We start from the raw sequence: 20217 nt of genomic DNA, 5'->3' as shown, positions 1-20217 counted from the left end.
TCTCTGACTTATTTCACATAGCATTATACTTTCTAGTTCCAACCATGTCCTTGCAAATGCCAAGATTTCACTCTTTTCTATGGCTGAGTAATATTCCATTATACCACAACTTTTTTAATCCATTCATCAGCCAGTGGATACTTGGGCTCTTTCCATAATTTGGCTATTGTTGATAATGTTCTTCAGCTTCTTTTTTTTAAATTTTTATTTATTTATGATAGTCACACACACACACACACACACACACAGGCAGAGACCTAGGCAGAGGGAGAAGCAGGCTCCATGCACCGGGAGCCCGACGTGGGATTTGATCCCGGGTCACCAGGATTGCGCCCTGGGCCAAAGGCAGGCGCTAAACCGCTGCGCCATCCAGGGATCCCTGTTCCTCAGCTTCTATGTGGATTGCAACCTTTATCATTATTTTACTTACAATGGATCTTTTCTCATCATTTTTTGTTTTTAAAAATCTGATTATTTTTGTATATTTTCTCTTCCATGTGAAATTTAGATTCAGCTTGTTAATAATAATTTGGGTTTTTATTTTGATTTGGAAATGCACCGAACTGATAGATTAATGAGAATTGACAACCTCTCAATATTAATTATTTCTATTTAGCAACATGGTATGTCTCTAGTAATTAAAATCTTTTATGCTCTTCATTAGTTTTCTAATTTTTCTCATATGATTCTATGCAAGTTTCTTTTTTAAGGTTTTATTTATTTATTAGAGAAGATAGAGAGAGAGAGAGAGTGCACACAAGCAGGCGGAGTGGCAGAAGGAGAGGGAGAAGCAGCCTCCCCACTGAGCAGAAGCCTGATGTGGGGCTTGATCCCAGGACCCTGAGAACATGACCTGAGCCTAAGGCAGATGCTTAACCGAAAGAGCCACCCAGACACCCCTGTATGCATTTTCTTACTAAGTTTAATCTTAAATAATTAACTTTTCTAGAAAATTTGCTTATTTTTTACACTTAGTACTTAATTTTTTTCCTTTTAAGTCATTAAAAAAATTTTTTTTTTACTGGAGTTCAATTTGCCAACATATAGCATAACACCCGGTGCTCATCCCATCAAGTGCCCCCCTCAGTGCCCGTCACTCAGTCACCCCCACCTCCCTTTCCACCACCCCTTGTTCGTTTCCCAGAGTTAAGAATCTCTCATGTTCTGTCTCCCTCTCTGATATTTCCCCCTCATTTTCTCTACTTTCTCCTTTATTCCCTTTCACTACTTTTTATATTCCCCAAATGAATGAGACCATATAATGTTTGTCCTTCTCTGATTGACTTATTTCACTCAGCATAATACCCTCCAGTTCCATCCACGTTGAAGCAAATGGTGGGTATTTATCGTTTCTTTTTTTTTAAATTTTATTTATGATAGTCAGAGAGAGAGAGAGAGAGAGAGAGAGAGAGAGAGGCAGAGACAGAGGCAGAAGAAGAAACAGGCTCCATGCACCGGGAGCCCGACGTGGGACTCGATCCCGGGTCTCCAGGATCGCGCCTTGGGCCAAAGGCAGGCGCTAAAATGCTGCGCCACCCAGGAATCCCGTATTTATCGTTTCTAATGGCTGAGTAATATTCCATTGTATACATATGACGTATCTTCTTTAGCCATTCATATTTCGATGGACACCGAGGCTCCTTCCACGGGTTGGCTATTGTGGACATTGCTGCTATAAACATCGGGGTGCAGGTGTCCTGGCGTTTCACTACATCTGTATCTTTGGGCTAAATCCCCAGCAGTGCAATTGCTGGGTCGTAGGGCAGATCTATTTTTTAACTTTTTGAGGAACCTCCACACAGTTTTCCAGAGTGGCTACACCAGTTCACATTCCCACCAACGGTGCAAAAGGGTTCCCCTTTCTCCACATCCTCTCCAACATTTGTTGTTTTCTGCCTTGTTAATTTTCCCCATTCTCACTGGTGTGAGGTGGTATCTCATTGTGGTTTTGGTTTGTATTTCCCCGATGGCCAGTGATGCGGAGCATTTTCTCATGTGCATGTTGGCCATGTCTATGTTTTCTGTGGTGAAATTTCTGTTCATGTCTTTTGCCCATTTCATGATTGGATTGTTTGTTTCTTTGCTGTTGAGTTTAATAAGTTCTTTATAGATCTTGGAAACTAGCCCTTTATCTGGTACGTCATTTGCAAATATCTTCTCCCATTCTGTAGGTGGTCTTTGAATTTTGTTGACTGTATCCTTTGCTGTGCAAAAGCTTCTTATCTTGATGAAGTCCCAATAGTTCATTTTTGCTTTTGTTTCTCTTGTCTTCGTGGATGTATCTTGCAAGAAGTTACTGTGGCTGAGTTCGAAAAGGGTGTTGCCTGTGTTCTCCTCTAGGATTTTGATGGAATCTTGTCTCACGTTTAGATCTTTCATCCATTTTGAGTTTATCTCTGTGTATGGTGTAAGAGAATGGTCCAGTTTCATTCTTCTGCATGTGGCTGTCCAATTTTTCCAGTACCACTTACTGAAGAGACTGTCTTTTTTCCAGTGGATAGTCTTTCCTGCTTTGTCGAATATTAGTTGACCATAGAGTTGAGGGTCCACTCCTGGATTCTCTATTCTGTTCCATTGATCTATGTCTGTTTTTGTGCCAGTACCACACTGTCTTGATGACCACAGCTTTGTAGTACAACCTGAAATCCGGCATTGTGATGCCCCCAGCTATGGTTTCTTTTTTAATATTACCCTGGCTATTTGGGGTCTTTTCTGATTCCACACAAATCTTAAGATGACTTGTTCCAACTCTCTGAAGAAAGTCCATGGTATTTTGATAGGGATTGCATTAAATGTGTAAATTGCCCTGGGTAGCATTGACATTTTCACAATATTAATTCTTCCAAGCCATGAGCATGAAATATTTTTCCATCTCTTTGCGTCTTCCTCAATCTCTTTCAGAAGTGTTCTGTATTTTTTAGGGTATAGATCCTTTACCTCTGGTTAGGTTTATTCCTAGGTATCTCATGGTTTTGGGTGCAATTGTCAATGGGATTGACTCCTTAATTTGTCTTTCTTCCGTCTTATTGTTAGTGTATAGAAATGCCACTGACTTCTGGGCATTGATTTTGTATCCTGCCACACTGCCAAATTGCTGTATGAGTTCTAGCAATCTTGGGGTGGAGTCTTTTGGGTTTTCTGTGTACAGTATCATGTCATCTGCGAAGAGCGAGAGTTTGACTTCTTCTTTGCCAATTTGAATGCCTTTTATTTCTTTTTGTTGGCTGATTGCCGAGGCTAGGACTTCTAGTACTATGTTGAATAGCAGTGGTGAGAGTGGACATCCCTGTCTTGTTCCTGATCTTAGGGGAAAGGCTCCCAGTGTTTCCCCATTGAGAATGATATTGGCTGTGGGCTTTTTGTAGATGCCTTTTGAGATGCTGAGAAATGTTCCCTTTATCCCTACACTCTGAAGAGTTTTGATCAGGAATGGATGCTGTATTTTGTCAAGTGCTTTCTCTGCATCTATTGAGAGGAACATATGGTTCTTGTTTTTTCTCTTGCTGATATGATCAATCACGTTGATTGCTTTATGAGTGTTGAACCAGCCTTGCATCCCAGGGATAAATCTCACTTGGTCATGGTGAATAATCTTCTTAATGTATTGTTGCATCCTATTGGCTAGTATCTTGTTGATAATTTTTGCATCCATGTTCATCAGGGATATTGGTGTATAATTCTCCTTTTTGGTGGGGTCTTTGTCTGGTTTTGGAATTAAGGTGATGCTGGCCTCATAGAATGAGTTTGGAAGTATTCCATCTCTATCTTTCGGAACAGCTTTAGTAGAATAGGTATGATTTCTTCTTTAAACGTTTGATAGAATTCCCCTGGGAAGCCATCTGGCCCTGTACTTTTGTGTCTTTGGAGGTTTTTGATGCCTGCTTCAATTTCCTCCCTGGTTATTGGCCTGTTCAGGCTTTCTATTTCTTGCTGTTCCAGTTTTGGTAGTTTGTGGTTTTCCAGAAATGCGTCCATTTCTTCTAGATTGCCTAATTTATTGGCGTATATCTGCTCATAATATGTTTTTAAAGTCGTTTGTATTTCCTTGGTGCTGGTGGCGATCTCTCCTTTCTCATTCATGATTTTATGAATTTGAGTCTTTTCTCTCTTCTTTTTAATAAGGCTGGCTAATGGTTTATCTATCTTATTAATTCTTTTAAAGAACCAACTCCTGGTTTTGTTAATCTGTTCCACAGTTCTTCTGGTCTCTATTTCATTGAGTTCTGCTCGAATCTTTATTAACACTCTTCTTCTGCTGGGTGTAGGATCTATTTGCTGTTTTTCGCCAGCTCCTTTAGGTGCAAGGTTAGCTTTTGTATTTGAGTTCTTTCCAGTTTTTGAATGGATGCTTGTATTGCGATGTATTTCCCCCTCAGGAATGCTTTTGCTGTATCCCAAAGATTTTGAACGGTTGTATCCTCATTCTCATTAGTTTCCATGAATCTTTTTAATTCTTCTCTAATTTCCTGGTTGACCCTTTTATCTTTTAGCAGGATGGTCCTTAACCTCCACGTGTTTGAAATCCTTCCAAACTCCTTCTTGTGATTGAGTTCTAGTTTCAAAACATTTTGGTCTGAAAATATGCAGGGGATGATCCCAATCTTTTGGTATCGGTTCAGACCTGATTTGTGACCCAGTATGTGGTCTCTTCTGGAGAAAGTTCCATGTGCACTTGAGAAGAATGTGTATTCAGTTGCGTTTGGATGTAAAGTTCTGTAAATATCTGTGAAATCCATCTGGTCCAGTGTATCATATAAAGCTCTTGTTTCTTTGGAGATGTTGTGCTTACAAGACCTGTCGATTGTAGAAAGCACTACATTCAAGTCACCAAGTGTAAGTGTATTATTATCTAAGTATGTCTTAACTTTGGTTATTAATTGATTGATATACTTGGCAGCTCCCACATTCGGGGCATAAATATTGATGGTTGTTAGGTCCTCTTGTTGGATAGATACTTTAAGTATGATATAGTGTCCCTCTTCACCTCTTACTACAGTCTTCGGGATAAACTTTAGTTTATCTGATATACGGATGGCTACCCCTGCTTTCTTTTGAGGACCATTTGAATGGTACATGGTTCTACAACCTTTTATTTTCAGGCTGTAGGTGTCCTTATGTCTAAAATGAGTCTCTGTAGACAGCAAATAGATGGGCCTTGCTTTTTTATCCAGTCGGAAACCCTGTGCCTTTTGATGGGGTCATTAAGCCCATTCACGTTCAGAATGACTATTGAAAGATATGAATTTAGTGTCATCATGATACCTATTCAGTCCCTGTTTTTGTGGATTGTTCCCTTGGACTTCCTCTTTCCATTAGAGAATCCCCCTTAGTATTTCTTGCAGAGCCGGCTTGGTGGTCACATATTCTTTCAGTTTCTGCCTATCTTGGAAGCTCTTTATCTCTCCTTCTATTCTGAATGAGAGCCTTGCTGGAAAAAGTATTCTTGGCTGCAGGTTCTTCTCATTTAGGACCCTGAATATATCCTCCCAGTCCTTTCTGGCCTGCCGGGTGTCTGTGGAGAGGTCTGCCTTTAATCTAATATTTCTCCCCATAAAAGTTAGAGATTTCTTGTCTCTTGCTGCTTTAAGGATCTTCTCCTTATCTTTGGAATTTGCAAGTTTCACTATTAAACATGGAGATGTTGAGCGGTTTTTATTGATTTGGGGGGGGGGATCTCTCTATTTCCTGGATCTGAATGCCTGTTTCCCTTCCCAAGTTAGGAAAGTTCTCAGCTATGATTTTTTCAAATACATATTCTGGACCTCTGTCCCTTTCGGCGCCCTCTGGAACCCCAGTTAAACGTAGATTTTTCCTTGTGACGCTGTCATTTATTTCCCTTAACCTATTCTCATGATCTTTTAATTGTCTGTCTCTTTTTTCCTCAGTTTCCCTCCTTGCCATCAACTTGTCTTCTATGTTTCTCACTCGTTCTTCTACCTCGTTAACCTTCGTCGTTAGGACCTCTAGTTTGGATTGCATCTCATTTAATTGATTTTTAATTTCTGCCTGATTAGATCTAAATTCTGCAGCCATGAAGTCTCTTGAATCCTTTATGCTTTTTTCTAGAGCCGCCAGTAGCTTTATAATAGTGCTTCTGAATTGGCTTTCTGACATTGAATTGTAATCCAAATTTTGTAACTCTGTGGGAGAGAGGACTTTTTCTGATTCTTTCTTTTGAGGTGAGATTTTCATTTTGCTTAGTGCAGAGTGAGTCATTTTGCTCAGTGCAGAGTGTCCAAAAACAAGTTGTACTGGAAAAAGGAGAAAAAGAGAGAAGAGAAAAAAGAAAAGAAAAAAAAAGAAAGAAGAAGAAACAAAGAAAAAAGGGGGGGAGGAAGCAAACAGAAAACAAAAAACAAGGGGGAGTATCCTCTGATACTGTAGATCCTTCGAATTCCCCTGGAACTTTCCAGTGCTGCTTGGTCAATAACTTGCTTTTCCCCTGTCCTTCTAGCTGGTCTTCTGGGGGGGGGGGGCTGCTGTGCTGTTTCTAAGGTGTGAGCACCTGGGGGAGCTGGTCAGGCCCCTGCCTGGTGCACGGCTCAGTGGGAGTTGTTTATCCTGTGAGGCTACTGTTTGGCTCAGTGGGGGTTGTTTATCCTGTGAGGCCCCAGGAGGAACAACAATAGTGGCAGCCGGCCAGCTCTCCAGCCCTGGAGTCCCCTTCCGCAGTAACTACCACAGCGTCCATTCCACAGGGGCCTGGATGCTCCGGGTTGGAGGCTGTTGATTTGCATAGCTCGGGCTGCCCAGTGGTAGGAGTTTCCTTGCTGTCCTGTGCGCTCCCAGCCTCTGCCTGTCACGGGGGGAGCCCTGGATCCAGGCTGTGTCCCCCAGTGCCCTGGCCTGCGGGGCGTGCTCTGCTGGAATCGGGCTCCCGGGGCGCGCAGCTCCCTCCGCGCAGCCGACCCCGATCCCAGCCGGGCGCGCACTGCAGCCTTTTAGGGAGCTCGGCCGTGGTGTGTGGCAGGCTCTTCCCGGGGCGCACCTCTTCTGTTAGTGCCCCTGGGAGCCTGAGGGCATCCCGCTCCTCCTGGGATCCTGCTCCAACTCCCTGCTAGCCCCTTTCTGTCCCGGAGGATTGGTGAAGCTCCTGCTTCTCCGGGATGGGGCTTTCCTGTCCTGGGGGCACTCGCCTCTCAGCCTTAGCCCAGCTCCTTGCGGCGGCTACTCCCCTTGGATACTTTTTTATTTCTTTATTATTTTTTTTCCTTCTTCCTACCTTGATAGCAGCAGAAACTCTTCTCACTGTAGCATTCCAGCTGTTCTCTCTTTAAACCTCAGACCGTAGGTTTTCAGGATGATTTGAAAGTTATCTAGGTAATTTGGTGGGGACAGGTGACTTGGGGACCCTCTTCTTCTGCCATCTTGCCCCCTCCTCCCAGAAAATTTGTTAATTTTATCTAGATTTACAAAATTAAATTTGGTATTCTTTTATAATTTTATTATTTTTATAACTATTTTTTCTATTTATTTGAAGCACAGTTGAAAAAAGTGGTACACTTTGGAAATTTAGTGGCACAAGGTATGCTACCATAGCTGGAGGGACATTATACAGTTAAAAAAAAAGAAAATAAGGAAAAAATTCCCATTTCAAACACTGCATTATGTAATTATACCTGCCCAAACAGACCTTTTACAAATACTAGGTCAATAAACTGCTAATATCCATAAAAAGGCAGCTTTATTACTAAAATGTAAGAATTTGAAAGATTGGTATCTAAACAAAAGACAAAAACAAACTTTAATTGCATTTCTTTACATTTCTGCATTTATTGATTGTGAAGTTCTTCTGTACATCCTAATTCCCCCTGGTTTTCTATAATTATATCTTCAAGTCACTCTATCATCTCTATTCTGCTATTGAGCTTATCTACTGAGTTTTTCATTTTAGTTATTGTAGTTTTCAGTTCTAAATCTTCCATTTGGTTCTCTGTATTTTCAAATTCTTTGTTGAGGATTTCTATTTCTTTGCTGAGACTTCCTACTCTCAAGTGCAGTGCAGTCATAATTTCTTGTTAAGATATTTTTATGATGACTACCTTAAAATCTTTGTCACAATTCCAATAGCTTTGTTATCTTGGTATTGGTGTCTGCTGACCAATTTTTCTCATTGAAGTTAAGATTTTCTTGGACATTGATATAAGTGACTTATATTGTATTCTGGAAATACAGGGTATTTTCTTATGAAACTTTGGGTCTTACTGAATCTTCTGATATAGCAGTTCTCTTCTGTTACTGTGCAGCAGGGAAGGGAGCACTGCCTTATTACTGCTAGTGGGTATAGAAGAAAGTTCCTCTATTGTTGTGCAAGGATGAAAGTCTAAGCTCCTCACTAGCACTTCTAGACACTACCCCTAAGAAAGAAGAAGGGTGCTTCTTCACAGGTATGTGAAGGGTTCTGTCTAGGGTCCCCACATAGCCTTTGATTATAGAAGTGGGTGTGGGGCTGCAGTTTTTTTCCATGATGTTTGGCTAGAGTAAGACAGTTATTGTCTGAAAGTTTTCTGTCTGGCTAGGTTGCCCCTCTGCTGTTATGTTGGCCAGAGGAAAAAGGGTTTTCTTGGGTCTTTTTACTGCAACATTTGTATTTCTGGGATAAAAACTTCTCCAGCATCTGGTTCAGAAACATGGGACGAAGGAAAACCCAGTATACTCACTGCTGTGTCATTTCTCAGATGCAAAGTACCTAGTCATTCTCCCTTCTATTTTCTGACTTTCAGAGTTTTTTTATGTTTGTTTTACAGATAGTGTCCAAGGTTTTAACTGTACTTAACAGGAGAAATAGGGAGAAGTGAGTGCACTCCATTTTGTCTGGAAATTGGAACTCCTTTTTTCCCCCAAAGTGTTTACAGATATGAATATTTCCAAATATCACTATGGCCTAATATCTTAAGTTTTGATAAGTAGTAGTATTATTTCTTATTTTAGAACACTATCTAATTTCAAATTTGTGTCCTCTTTAAGAATTATTTGTAAAAAAAACTTTAATTCTTTCATGGTCAGATGGTCAGATTTTTAAAATTATTCTTGTGTCATATGTCATATGCCTGGCAATATCACCTATATGATTTCTACTTTTTAAAAAATAACAATTCTTTGTGTATTCTTTTTAGGTATAGTTTTGTATATACTCATAAATACAAACATCGGGCTTGTTAATCCTCCTTATCTTTAATTATTTTTTATACTTGATCTGTGCCATTCTAATAGAAATATGTTATAGTTTCCGATTATGACTCTACAATAGTTTTATCATTTGTCTTTAAGTTTTCCTAAATATCTGCTTTATACATTTCATTGACACTATTGTGTAGATAAAGGTTCTGGACCGTTATATCATCTTTTTATAAGGTAAGTCTCTTTTTGAGTATAGCTGACACAACATTATATTAGTGTCATGTGTATAACTTAGTGATTTGGCAAGTTTATACATTTTGCTATATTCACCTCAAATGTACTTAGCATCTGTCCCATTACATTGCTATTGCTATTGCAATATCATTGACTGCATCCCTTATGCTGTGCCTTTGATTCCCATGACTTAATCATTCCATAACTAGAAGTCTATATCTCTCTTTCTTCTTCACCCTTTTGTCCCCTCCCCTCTGGCAATCATCAGTTTGTTATCTGTATTTATAGATCTGATTCCGCTTTTTGTCTGTGTAGCTCTTACCAACATAAAATATCCTTCCTGTCTCTTTTAAAGACTTGTGCCTTGAATTATATTTACTATTTTTGATATTAGTGTTGCCACCATGGCTTTTCTTTTTGTTAGCATTTACATGATTTATCTTTATACATTCCTTTATTTTCCATTTTCCCATATAATCTTATCTTAGGGATATCTTTTGTAAGTAGCATCTAGCTGGATTTTGCTCTTATATGTATTCTGGAAATCTTTATCTTTAATATGATAATTTAACTAATTCACATTTTGATGTGATCACTGGCATATTCATTCTCATTTCACCAGCACAAAATTGTCACTGACAAAAACATACAGCTGTTGGTAATGTAAGCTTTGGAGACAGACCTGGTTAGAGGCCTGACTCTGTCCCAAGCTTTGTGACTCTGGAAAATGAATAAAATGTGACTATTAATATGACCTACCTGAATAGAGTTGTAGAGATTTCAAAATAATGCACTGAAAGCACTTAGCTCAGTGCCCAGCACAGAGAAAGTATTCAATAAACATTTCATTTATTACTGCTATGTTACTGCTGTTTTTGTTGTGTGATCAAGTACCAAGTATCAAATCTTTGTGATTTAAATCTAGATCTTTATTTTTCTTCCTAAGGTATGGCTGTGTATCTCACCCCAATTATTAGATATTTCAATTTTGAAATCTCTTTGTTGCCACAAATTCAACATGTCCCTTTACAACTGGCATCTTCTTGTAGAATTTCTCTGTTTCTATCAATGGCAGCATTATTTACCTAGTCTCTAAATCTTTGCATTACCTTGATTCATATCCCATATCTAGTTAGCCAACATCTGACTTGTAGGTGTTATCTAAAATACTCTTTTATTCTTCTTTCCCACTTTTTTGTTATTATCATCAATCCAATATATCTTCTCACCATCTCAAACTTGGATTATTTTCTTTGATATCAAATTCTTACTACAATGATACTGTCATCAAATCAATATTCTGTAAACACCCCTTTCATCATGCCACTCCTTGTTCAAAAACTTCTGATAATTTCAGATGTCTGAGAAAATCTGGTTGAATGTGCATATTTTCTTTTTTTTTTTAAATTTTTTTTAAAATTTTTATTTATTTATGATAGTCACAGAGAGAGAGAGAGGCAGAGACACAGGCAGAGGGAGAAGCAGGCTCCATGCACCGGGAGCCCGACGTGGGACTCGATCCCGGATCTCCAGGATCGCGCCCTGGGCCAAAGGCAGGCGCCAAACCGCTGCGCCACCCAGGGATCCAATGTGCATATTTTCAATGCCTTCATTATCTGACCCCACTTTATCTGATTTTGTTGATAATTATATTCCAACATGCAAAGCCACTCCATGCAGGTTGGCCTCTCCACTGTGCACTCATAAGTCAAGCTCATCCCTGTCTCTAGGTCTCATTCATGGTATTTTTGCCTTACCTAAAGGGCCTTTCCTTCTTCTCCAATATGAATTCTTCCCATCCCCAAAAGCCTTGATAAGTCCCACTTCAGTCAAGAAATTTTCTTTAAAATTGTGATCGCCTTCACTATAAAATACGAATCTCATGGTTTGGTACTTCTTTATATATTGTCTTCAGTTGTTCTCTATTACTTTTGTGTATCATCTTTGCCTCTCCAATTAGACTTTATACTTTCAGAAGACAATTCTGGGAACATAGTGTTTATTAATCAGGTACATGTTAATTGGCCTAAATATAGAAAGCAAAAAGAATAAATCTATGCTACTTTTTCAATTCCTTTGCTTTTGAAGCACTTTAGAGATGTGACCAATATCCTTATTGTCTGTCTGGACATTGAACAATTTATGACAAAGGATTCTTCTCTAATGAAAAGGAATTCTATGTACTTTGGCAGTACAAACAGGCTTTTGGAAGCAATTGCAAAGACACAGAAAGGAAGCAGTGCTTCAGTATTGGCTCTAGTCCTCCAGCAACTGAGAGAATAATAAATCCTTTCACCTGGTTTCAAATAAGCAATGTCAGGAAGCCTGGTCAAAAAGGAAAAGCTAAACTGAGAGCCTTTCCACTTCTCCCTGCTAAATTTTACTGCTTCAGTTAGGCAAGCCTTGCAAGGATAAGTCTGGGAGCTATTCTATAAAATCTTGATGCTCCAATGGAGTAAGACAGATACAGAATGTATTATTACTGTCTTTAAAATGAATTGTATAAACAGAGTTTTTGCAAATCAGCCTAAAAACCAGTTAGTCCCCAAGTAGCCCCCAAGTTATTCTAATTCACTTTTTGAATTATAGCCCTCAAACCATCTGAAATATTCTTGTGTATTGGTTCATTTGTTACATATTTATTCTAAAACATAAGCTCCATGAGAGTAGAAAACTCATCTGCCTTATTCACCTCATATATCCCAAGTGCTTAGATAAATCCCTGGCACAAAATAGGAGCTATTAAGTAACTATTGAAAGAATAAATGATAACGAATAGCTCTCCAATGATTCTAATATTTTGAAGGGCTAACCACATCATTTATTCCAAAAATACTTTTGTTTTTTGCCTCATACAACCTTACCAAGCATGGTATGTGAGATGGGGAAGGTGATGGTGGGCTGGCCTGTCATCCTCCAGCGGCTACAGAGGTAAGAGAGGTCTGTTCTAAGCATTTCTACTATCATCTTGTTGTCCAGAGCCAGGTAGAACTGTTGCTGGTCTATAAACTGAGAAAAAGAAGAAAAATAATAGCTCAGAATAATTTACTCTTACAACTGTACAATAATATTTTAAAGTATTCACATATTCACAAGGATATATAACATGTCAGAAAGGCAACAATATCCCCAACTTTAGTGCCTCATTCTTTCCAAATAATCTGATAGTCCCTTGGTACATATAGTAGTTTTTTGACATTTTTACAGTGTACTATATACTTTACAAAGTGTTTTTAAGTACATAATTTTATTTAATTATATAACAAATGAGTGAGGGCTTTTCTTTTAATAGATGAAAATAAGGCCACGAGACATTAAATGGATTAACAAAGTCATATGACTAGCAAATGGCAAGGTCAGAAATAGAATCTATGGTCCATTAGTCTTTTGTCTATACCTCAGCTGCACAATTTCAGATGTAAGATGACAAAGCTTTCTTCCTATGCACACATATAATTTGGCTTATTATTGTAATGTAACTAATAAATATCAAGCTAACAATGTTATAATCATGGCTAAAACAGAACTGACATTTTTGTTTAGAAGAGGGTATCAATGATTTCCAGGCATATAGAAGGGGCCTTTGCCCAAAACAAAGAGAACACATAATTCAGTAGCTAAATAAAAAAAGACTATATTTTCTTTATGAAGGACAAATACAGTCTTATTTTTAACATTTAAAAAGGAGTACTTTTAAAGGTACTCCAACATGTATAAAATTCCTAGTCACTGTTTCTGCAACACCCAGGACTATTCTTGGTAGCCACAACCACTTGGCATTGTTCCGTGCTACAACTTCAATTCAATCCAACTCAACAAATATTTACTAAGCAACTTAATATGTGCAAGGCCCCATGAACTCTAATCCTTTCCTAACTCCAGTAAATGTTTTATTTCTGTAATGTTTCTGTTTTACTTCCATTCATCTCAATGCATGCTAAAGCTCATTCCACCCACCTGTGGAGTGAAGGTAAAGATAGTTTTCCGAATGTCATAGAGTTTTGAAGTTCCAAGGACTCCCATATGCCTGTAGGGTCGTCCACTGAGTTTCATTCTACTGTTGCATCCTGAGGTAGAATTGAGAAATGCTCAAGATCTTTCTAGGGCACAAATCCAATCAGTAAACCTTTGGGTTTTTTTTTGGGGGGGGGATTAGATTTTCACTTCCTGATTGAACAAAGTTTTGTGTCTCAAAGTTAGTATCCATGTTATGTACAAGGCCATATGAAGCACTGTAAGCTCTCTAAGAGAAAGAGTATGAAATTATTTCTGTTCTTAAAAGATTTTACGCTCTTATAAAGAAGTCTCATAGTCTACATATAAGAGAATAGCATGCACATGAAAATTAATAGTTCTGGGGATCCCTGGGTGGCGCAGCGGTTTAGCGCCTGCCTTTGGCCCAGGGCACGATCCTGGAGACCCGGGATCGAATCCCATGTCGGGTTCCCAGTGCATGGAGCCTGCTTCTCCCTCTGCCTCTCTCTCTCTCTCTCTCTGTGTGTGTGACTATCATAAATAAATAAAAATTTAAAAAATTTAAAAAAAAGAAAATTAATAGTTCTACAAAATATAGAATTCTATTAGTGATATTCATATGCTGAATTTCCTTAAATCCCATGAAAACTGCAAAAGCTACTTTGACTATCAAACTTATTTTTTAAAAGATTTATTTATTTATTCATGAGAAACACACAGAGAGAGGCAGAGACACGGGCAGAGGGAGAAGCAGGCTCCCTGCAGGGAGCCTGATGTAGGACTCAATCTCAGGCCCCAGGATTATGCCCTGAGCCAAAGGCAGACACTCAACCGCTGAGCCACCCAGGCGTCCCTACTATCATACTTACTAATGTAAACTATGCTTCAATAAAGCTGAACAAAACCTCATCAACTTAAAGATGGCATACTAAACTGAAAAACTGAAATGAATTTATCTTGATCTCCTTCAATTGCATAGTACTGACTCATTTTAATTCAACGAACAACACTTCTTATTCAAACAAATCGAAAATTTTTATATTATTGTGTCTGATAGGAAATTTTGTAGAATCTTATACATAGAGCAAAATTTACTTGGCAGAGGAACATTTTTGAAAACTTAAGGGGACGGCATGAACTATCAGACAGCTACAAAAGGCATAATTTTAGAGAAAATTTATATAGAATCTGTTCATGTGTCTAAATATTATTTATGTGTGTATGTATATATGTATACACACACACATCCACCTTATTTCCCTGAGTATGTCTTATTTTTCATTGTTTAGCATTCTGAAATTAGAATCTATCTGATAATTGATATCTGTTACATGTAGTTGAATTTCTTTTTCTTTCAAAAGGCAGTTATTACATCAATATCTCTTACCATGAGGAAATAGCTCATTTATTCACACACATTTTTCCCTTTTATAACACACGATATATTGTATAACATAGGGTAGCACTATACACAAAGAGCTTCTCAAATTCTTTTCCTCCAAAATATATATTGAATATCGTTTCACATTAGTACTGACAGAACTAGTACTGCTTTTTTTTTAATTGGATGGAACACATTTTTCTTGGGGGTTTTATTTTTGCCCCTGCTTTATTCTAAGTATGAAACTTATCAAATATGCACATTTTTAGTGCTGCTTCACTTTTAGGGACAGAACCAGAGAACTATCAATGCCTTGGTCATATTCCAGGGTCTACTCTGGAAAGCACACATTTTACCTTAGAATGATATCACAACCAGTCTTATCCACTGCTCCTTCCATTTTGTTTCTTTTTTATTGTAGTAAAATATACATTACATACAATTTACCATTCCAACCATTTTTTATTTTATTTTTTAAAAATACAGCTTTTATTTATTTGAAAGAGAGAGAGAGAGAGAAAGAAAGAGAGAGTGTTAACAGGGGGAGGGCAAAGGGAAAAGCAGACTCCAGCTGAGCAGGGAGCCTAACATAGGGCTCTCGGATCATGACCTGAGCCAAAGGCAGACGCTTAACAGACTGAGCCACCAGGCACCCCAGCGTGATCTAGTTCAGCATAGTACATACCCAAACTCCAGATTTTCAAAAGGAAAGCAGGTATTCAGCATAAGCCATACTGTCTGTACAGTTTAGACACACATTAAACCACTCTTATCCTTTTTTTAAAAAAAAAAGATTTATGAGAGAGAGAGGCAGACACACAGGTAGAAGGAGGAGCAGGCTCCATGCAGGAAGCTTGATGCAGGACTCGATCCCGGAACTCCGGGATTACTACCTGAGTCAAAGGCAGACGCTCAACCGCTGAGCCACCCAGGTGTCCCAACCACTCTTATCCCTAAGAGGATGGTGGAATCCTCCCCAAGTCCAGGTCTTCAGATGTCATCCAAGGGCCAAACTTGCATGCAGTTAGCCAAGGTGTCTTTGTCAGTAGGTCCCTGATGCAGCAAAGTAAGCCTAATCTATAGTATTATCCTCAGTTATACCCTCAGGGGCCCTAGATTTAGCCAGATAGAATGAACCATTACTATAAAAAATATGTATCTTCAACAGCCAGGTAGCTTCCACCTTAAGATTCTGTATTAACCTTTTTTATCTGGCTTGAGGGATCAATCAATCCAGGCATGGCACAAGTCTGGCCAGTAAATTGAAACTGACCTGAATGCCTTCCAAAGCTGAGGCAATGCCACGATAGTCAGTACTCATAGAACAGTACAATTCTTGAGGGCACACACAGTACTCTTGGACAAAAATGTTAGGTATAACATACATTAATCAGGCAGTTTAGGTTTACAGGATCTCCAATAGGGTCTTCCACTGCAGGCATCCTGTCCTAGGGCTTCCAGTCCAGTCCAAAAAAAAAAAAAACTCAGTTCATCCTATGGTTCCAATAGGAGTGTCTCCTGAAGGGAGCTGTCTCATTTAGCAACCATAGTTTTACAATCATCTCCTCTCATCCAGACCTTTTGTCTGGAAGAACTGCATGCAAGAGGTTTAAGAGAATTTTCATAGGTAAACATTTTTATACAGCTTAGCCAGAAAGACATATCATGTCCAGGAATTGGTCAAGATGAAATCCTGAATTTTCAAATATTTTAGAAATGAGTTTTCATACCTCTCTTCCCTTTGTTCTGTTCCTTTATCCAGTGAGCAGCCTAGAAAAGATCATTTTCTTTCTGGGGACAGCTGCATTTAATAAGCAAATTGCGTTACTAAGGTTTGTGGATCAGGAGAAAGGTGAGGGGAGTGAAGCTATCAGTCTATTTTTGTAAACTGGAATTAATATGGAAAGCCAAACACAACCACTAACAGCAGTGGCACAGTACCAAGAAGGGGTCAAGAGCAATCTACCAAGAGTGGGGAAGGAGTCACATTTGCTGTGACGTGCTTCCTCCAATTTGTAGCTTTTGCAGAAATCACAAGAATGCAATCAGTTTTTGCATCATACATAAAGAGCCAATTAGTAGATCAACTTCAGATGGTCCAATCAGAGAACAAACCTTTTCCTATGGGCATCAGCAACTGTCCTAAATGGTCCAGCCAGAACTCAGGATGGTTTCATAAATTTAGAGCCCCACAGGCAGGGTGACCCAAATCTGCAATGATCTGAGTCTGAGTTCATTTAAAGTTCATTTTGTTCATTTAGAGTTCGTTTAGCCTGTGTTTGCTTCCAGTTCGGCACATCTGGTGCTGAGGTGGGAACAGTCTTATAGCCAACCATACTGGGTTTCAGTTGAGAGTCAGGTCCAGGCAATTAGGATCTGTGAATGCCAAATTAGGATGGCAAAACAGCAGCTTTTCTTAGGCAGCTGCAAAGCTGGGATGCTGCAAGGCCAGTCAGCCTTGGTCTAAGTCCAAGTCTAAGTGATAAGCAAGACTGTCCTAAACTCTTTATTGTGTCATTCAGTCCAAACTGACCACTCAAAAATATGTACATCAGGACAAAAACATGATCAGCCCCCCTACAAGTTAGACGTTTGGTTTCATAAAAGCTTACTAGCAACCAAAAACTACTTTTTAAACTCAGAAAAGTTTATTTTCATCTGGAGATTGTCTCTTCATGTATTCATTTTTCTAGAAGCTCCAACAGTTAAAATATGATAGTAAAATCATTAGTTATGGAGACTAGTTCTTGTTTCCATTACTCAAAGAATTTTAATTTCGATCTGCCCACTGGCAGCAAAGAGTAAGGTGGTTGTGTTCCACTAAGACTTTTTCTGTTTTGCAACTTTCCCTGATCAGAATGGTCTCTCTAGCTTTAGATTATAAGAATATAACATTTTACATCAATTTTTGTCATATCTCCAGATGCAAAAGCCACAAATAACAAAACCATTTTAAAAATTCTCCCTTTCCTCCTTATTGAAAGTTCAAACTTCTAGTAATGTTACTTATGGAACATTATAGTTGCAGGGAGATCCCAGTTGTAATGTGGGGGTGGGGGTGGGAAGCTGATGTAGCAGCAGCCAGAGAATTTTTTCCCTTTGATTTATAAAACTGCTCCAACTCAGAAAAGTGATTTAACCTTTTTTACTCCCACTTGAACAAAAGGGGCATGAACTTTTAAACATTTGGTCCCATCCATGGATCACTTTTGGGGATGTTTGCCCTTTCTCCTCCAGCCTGGAGAAGAAAAGAAAAACCAAAGGCATGAGATGGACTTCCCCTACCCCTCACTTTAGCATCACGGCCAAAATTAGCCAGATGATCCACCAAGCCAACTCTCCTGGAGTTGGATCTACCATTTTCAAATTCCATAGATAACTTTTACCTCTCACAACTGAAAGTAGTTCAGCTGCTGTTTTGTATCATGGATAAATCCACAGCCACCCAGGTACCACAGCTTGTCATCCTCTACCTTCCTTTTCTCAAACAATGCTTTTGCCATATTTAAGTGGATTAAGGTCATTCTAGAAAATCTCACCACTGTCATCACTGTGTTGGGTGTCCCGAAGACTACCTCAGGTTTGGTGATAGGCTAAGAAGGACTCAGGGGACTCGAATCATACTTATGGCTAAGATTTACTACAGCAAAAGGATATAAAGCAAAATCAGCAAAGGAAAAAGGTGCATGGTGAGAAGTCTAGAGCAAAACAGGCACAAGTTTCTAAGAGTCCTCTCTCCTAGTGGAATCATGTGGAACATGATTAATTCCTCCAGCATCAAATTGTGACAGCACGTGTGAAATGCTGCTTATCAGCTCATGAATTGATACCCAACATTTTAATTAAGGGACTGCTCATATAGGCACCCTTTTCCTAATAGGTACTCAAACTCCAGACTTTCAGAAGGAAAGCAGGTGTTCAGCACAAGCTATATTGTTTGTACAATTAAGATATAGTAAAGTATACTTATCATTAGGAAGATGGTGGAAAGCTTCCCCAAATCCAAGTCTTCAGATGCCAGCCAAGGGCCAACCTTGCAAGCAGGCCTTTCTAAGGATGTTGTTTCAAGCCTGTCATGTTAACTCTTTTTTGCACATTGTCCATGTCTTTAAGAATATATATATATTTCTGCTGAGTATATACCTAGTAGCAGAAATGATAGGTCACAGGGTATATGAATGTCCAATTTCAGCAAATACTGTCTAGTAGTTTTACAAAGTAGTTGTACCAACTTACATTTCCACTAGCAGTGTATACCAGTTCCATTTGTTCCACATCTTTGCTAGTGGTATGATCAATTGTTAATTTTAGCCACTCTAAGAGGTATGTAGAAGTATTTTACTGTGGCTTTAACTTGTACTTTCCTGGTGAAATAATGAATAATGAAACACCTCTTCATATGTTTAGTGGCCATCTACTTTTGTGAAATAACTCCATTTTCATATTGAGTTATCTTCCCTTTATAGGAGTCCTTCATAAGTTCTGTATTTGAGTCTTTTGTCAGCTATATGAATTGCAAATATGTTCTCCTATTCTGTGGCTTGCCTTCTTATTCTTGGAGGTTTCTTTTGATGACTATAAGTTCTTAATGTCAATATCTTTCTTTTTTTTAAAAGATTTTATTTATTCATGAGAGAGATAGAGAAAGAAAGAGAGAGAGAGAGAGAGAGAGAGAGAGAGAGAGAGAGAGGCAGAGACACAGGCAGAGGGAGAAGCAGGATCCATGCAGGGAGCCTGACGCAGGACTCGATCCCAGCACTCTGGGATCACACCCTGGGCCAAAGGCAGGCACTAAACTGCTGAGCCATCCAGGGATCCCTGTCAATATTTTTCTTTAAGTTTAGTGCCTTCCATGTCGTGATTAAAAAACCCTTGCCTATCCCCAAGATTGCCAAAATGATTTCCTACTATACCTTCTATAAATTTTACTATTTCACCTTTCATATTTGGGCATACAATCCATATGGTGTGAGGTAGGGTCAAGGTCCTTTTATTTTTTTCACAGATGATATACAATGTACTAGGCATCAGTTATTGAAAAGATGATCTATTCCCCACTGCACGGATATGGCAGCATGCTATAAATCATGTGGGTCTATTTCTGAACTCTATTCTGGCATAGTTCCACTAATCTAGTTGTCTATATTTCTGCCATATAAATTGTAGAACAATAATAAATCTTAAAAACAGAGTAAAAGTCCTGAAACTTAATTTTTGTTCATTAAGATTTTATTGGTTATTTTCAGACCTTTGCATTTCCCTGTACATTTGAAAATCATCTCTTATATTACATCCATGCACATGCACAGCTTGCTGAGAATTTAAATAGAATTACTGCAACTATAGAAAACAGGCATCTTTATTTTGTTTAAAGATTTTATTTATTCACAAAAGACAGAGAAAGGCAGAGACATAGGCAGAAGGAGAAGCAGGCTTCCTATGGGGAGCCTGATGTAGAACTCGATCCCGGGACCCTGGGATCATGCCCTGAGCCAAAGGCAGACACT

At 38.8% G+C, this 20217-nt stretch overlaps 1 protein-coding gene across 6 annotated transcripts in view; it reads right to left on the bottom strand.

Moving 5' to 3' along the window:
* Nucleotides 1–20217, bottom strand: part of PHKA1 (phosphorylase kinase regulatory subunit alpha 1) — a 173460-nt gene that overhangs the window by 51522 nt on the left and 101721 nt on the right. For all 6 annotated transcript variants that reach the window (XM_055337695.1, XM_055337696.1, XM_055337699.1 and 3 more), the window contains 2 exons: nt 13312–13421; nt 12219–12363 (listed from right to left, as the gene is read on the bottom strand). In XM_055337695.1, coding sequence (XP_055193670.1) covers nt 12219–12363; nt 13312–13421 — 255 coding nt within the window. The remainder of the gene's footprint in view (nt 1–12218; nt 12364–13311; nt 13422–20217) is intronic.

This window comes from Nyctereutes procyonoides, unplaced genomic scaffold, assembly GCF_905146905.1.
Source record: "Nyctereutes procyonoides isolate TBG_1078 unplaced genomic scaffold, NYPRO_anot_genome, whole genome shotgun sequence".
NCBI lineage: Eukaryota > Metazoa > Chordata > Mammalia > Carnivora > Canidae > Nyctereutes > Nyctereutes procyonoides.
This window is presented reverse-complemented; position numbering and strand designations above follow the sequence as displayed.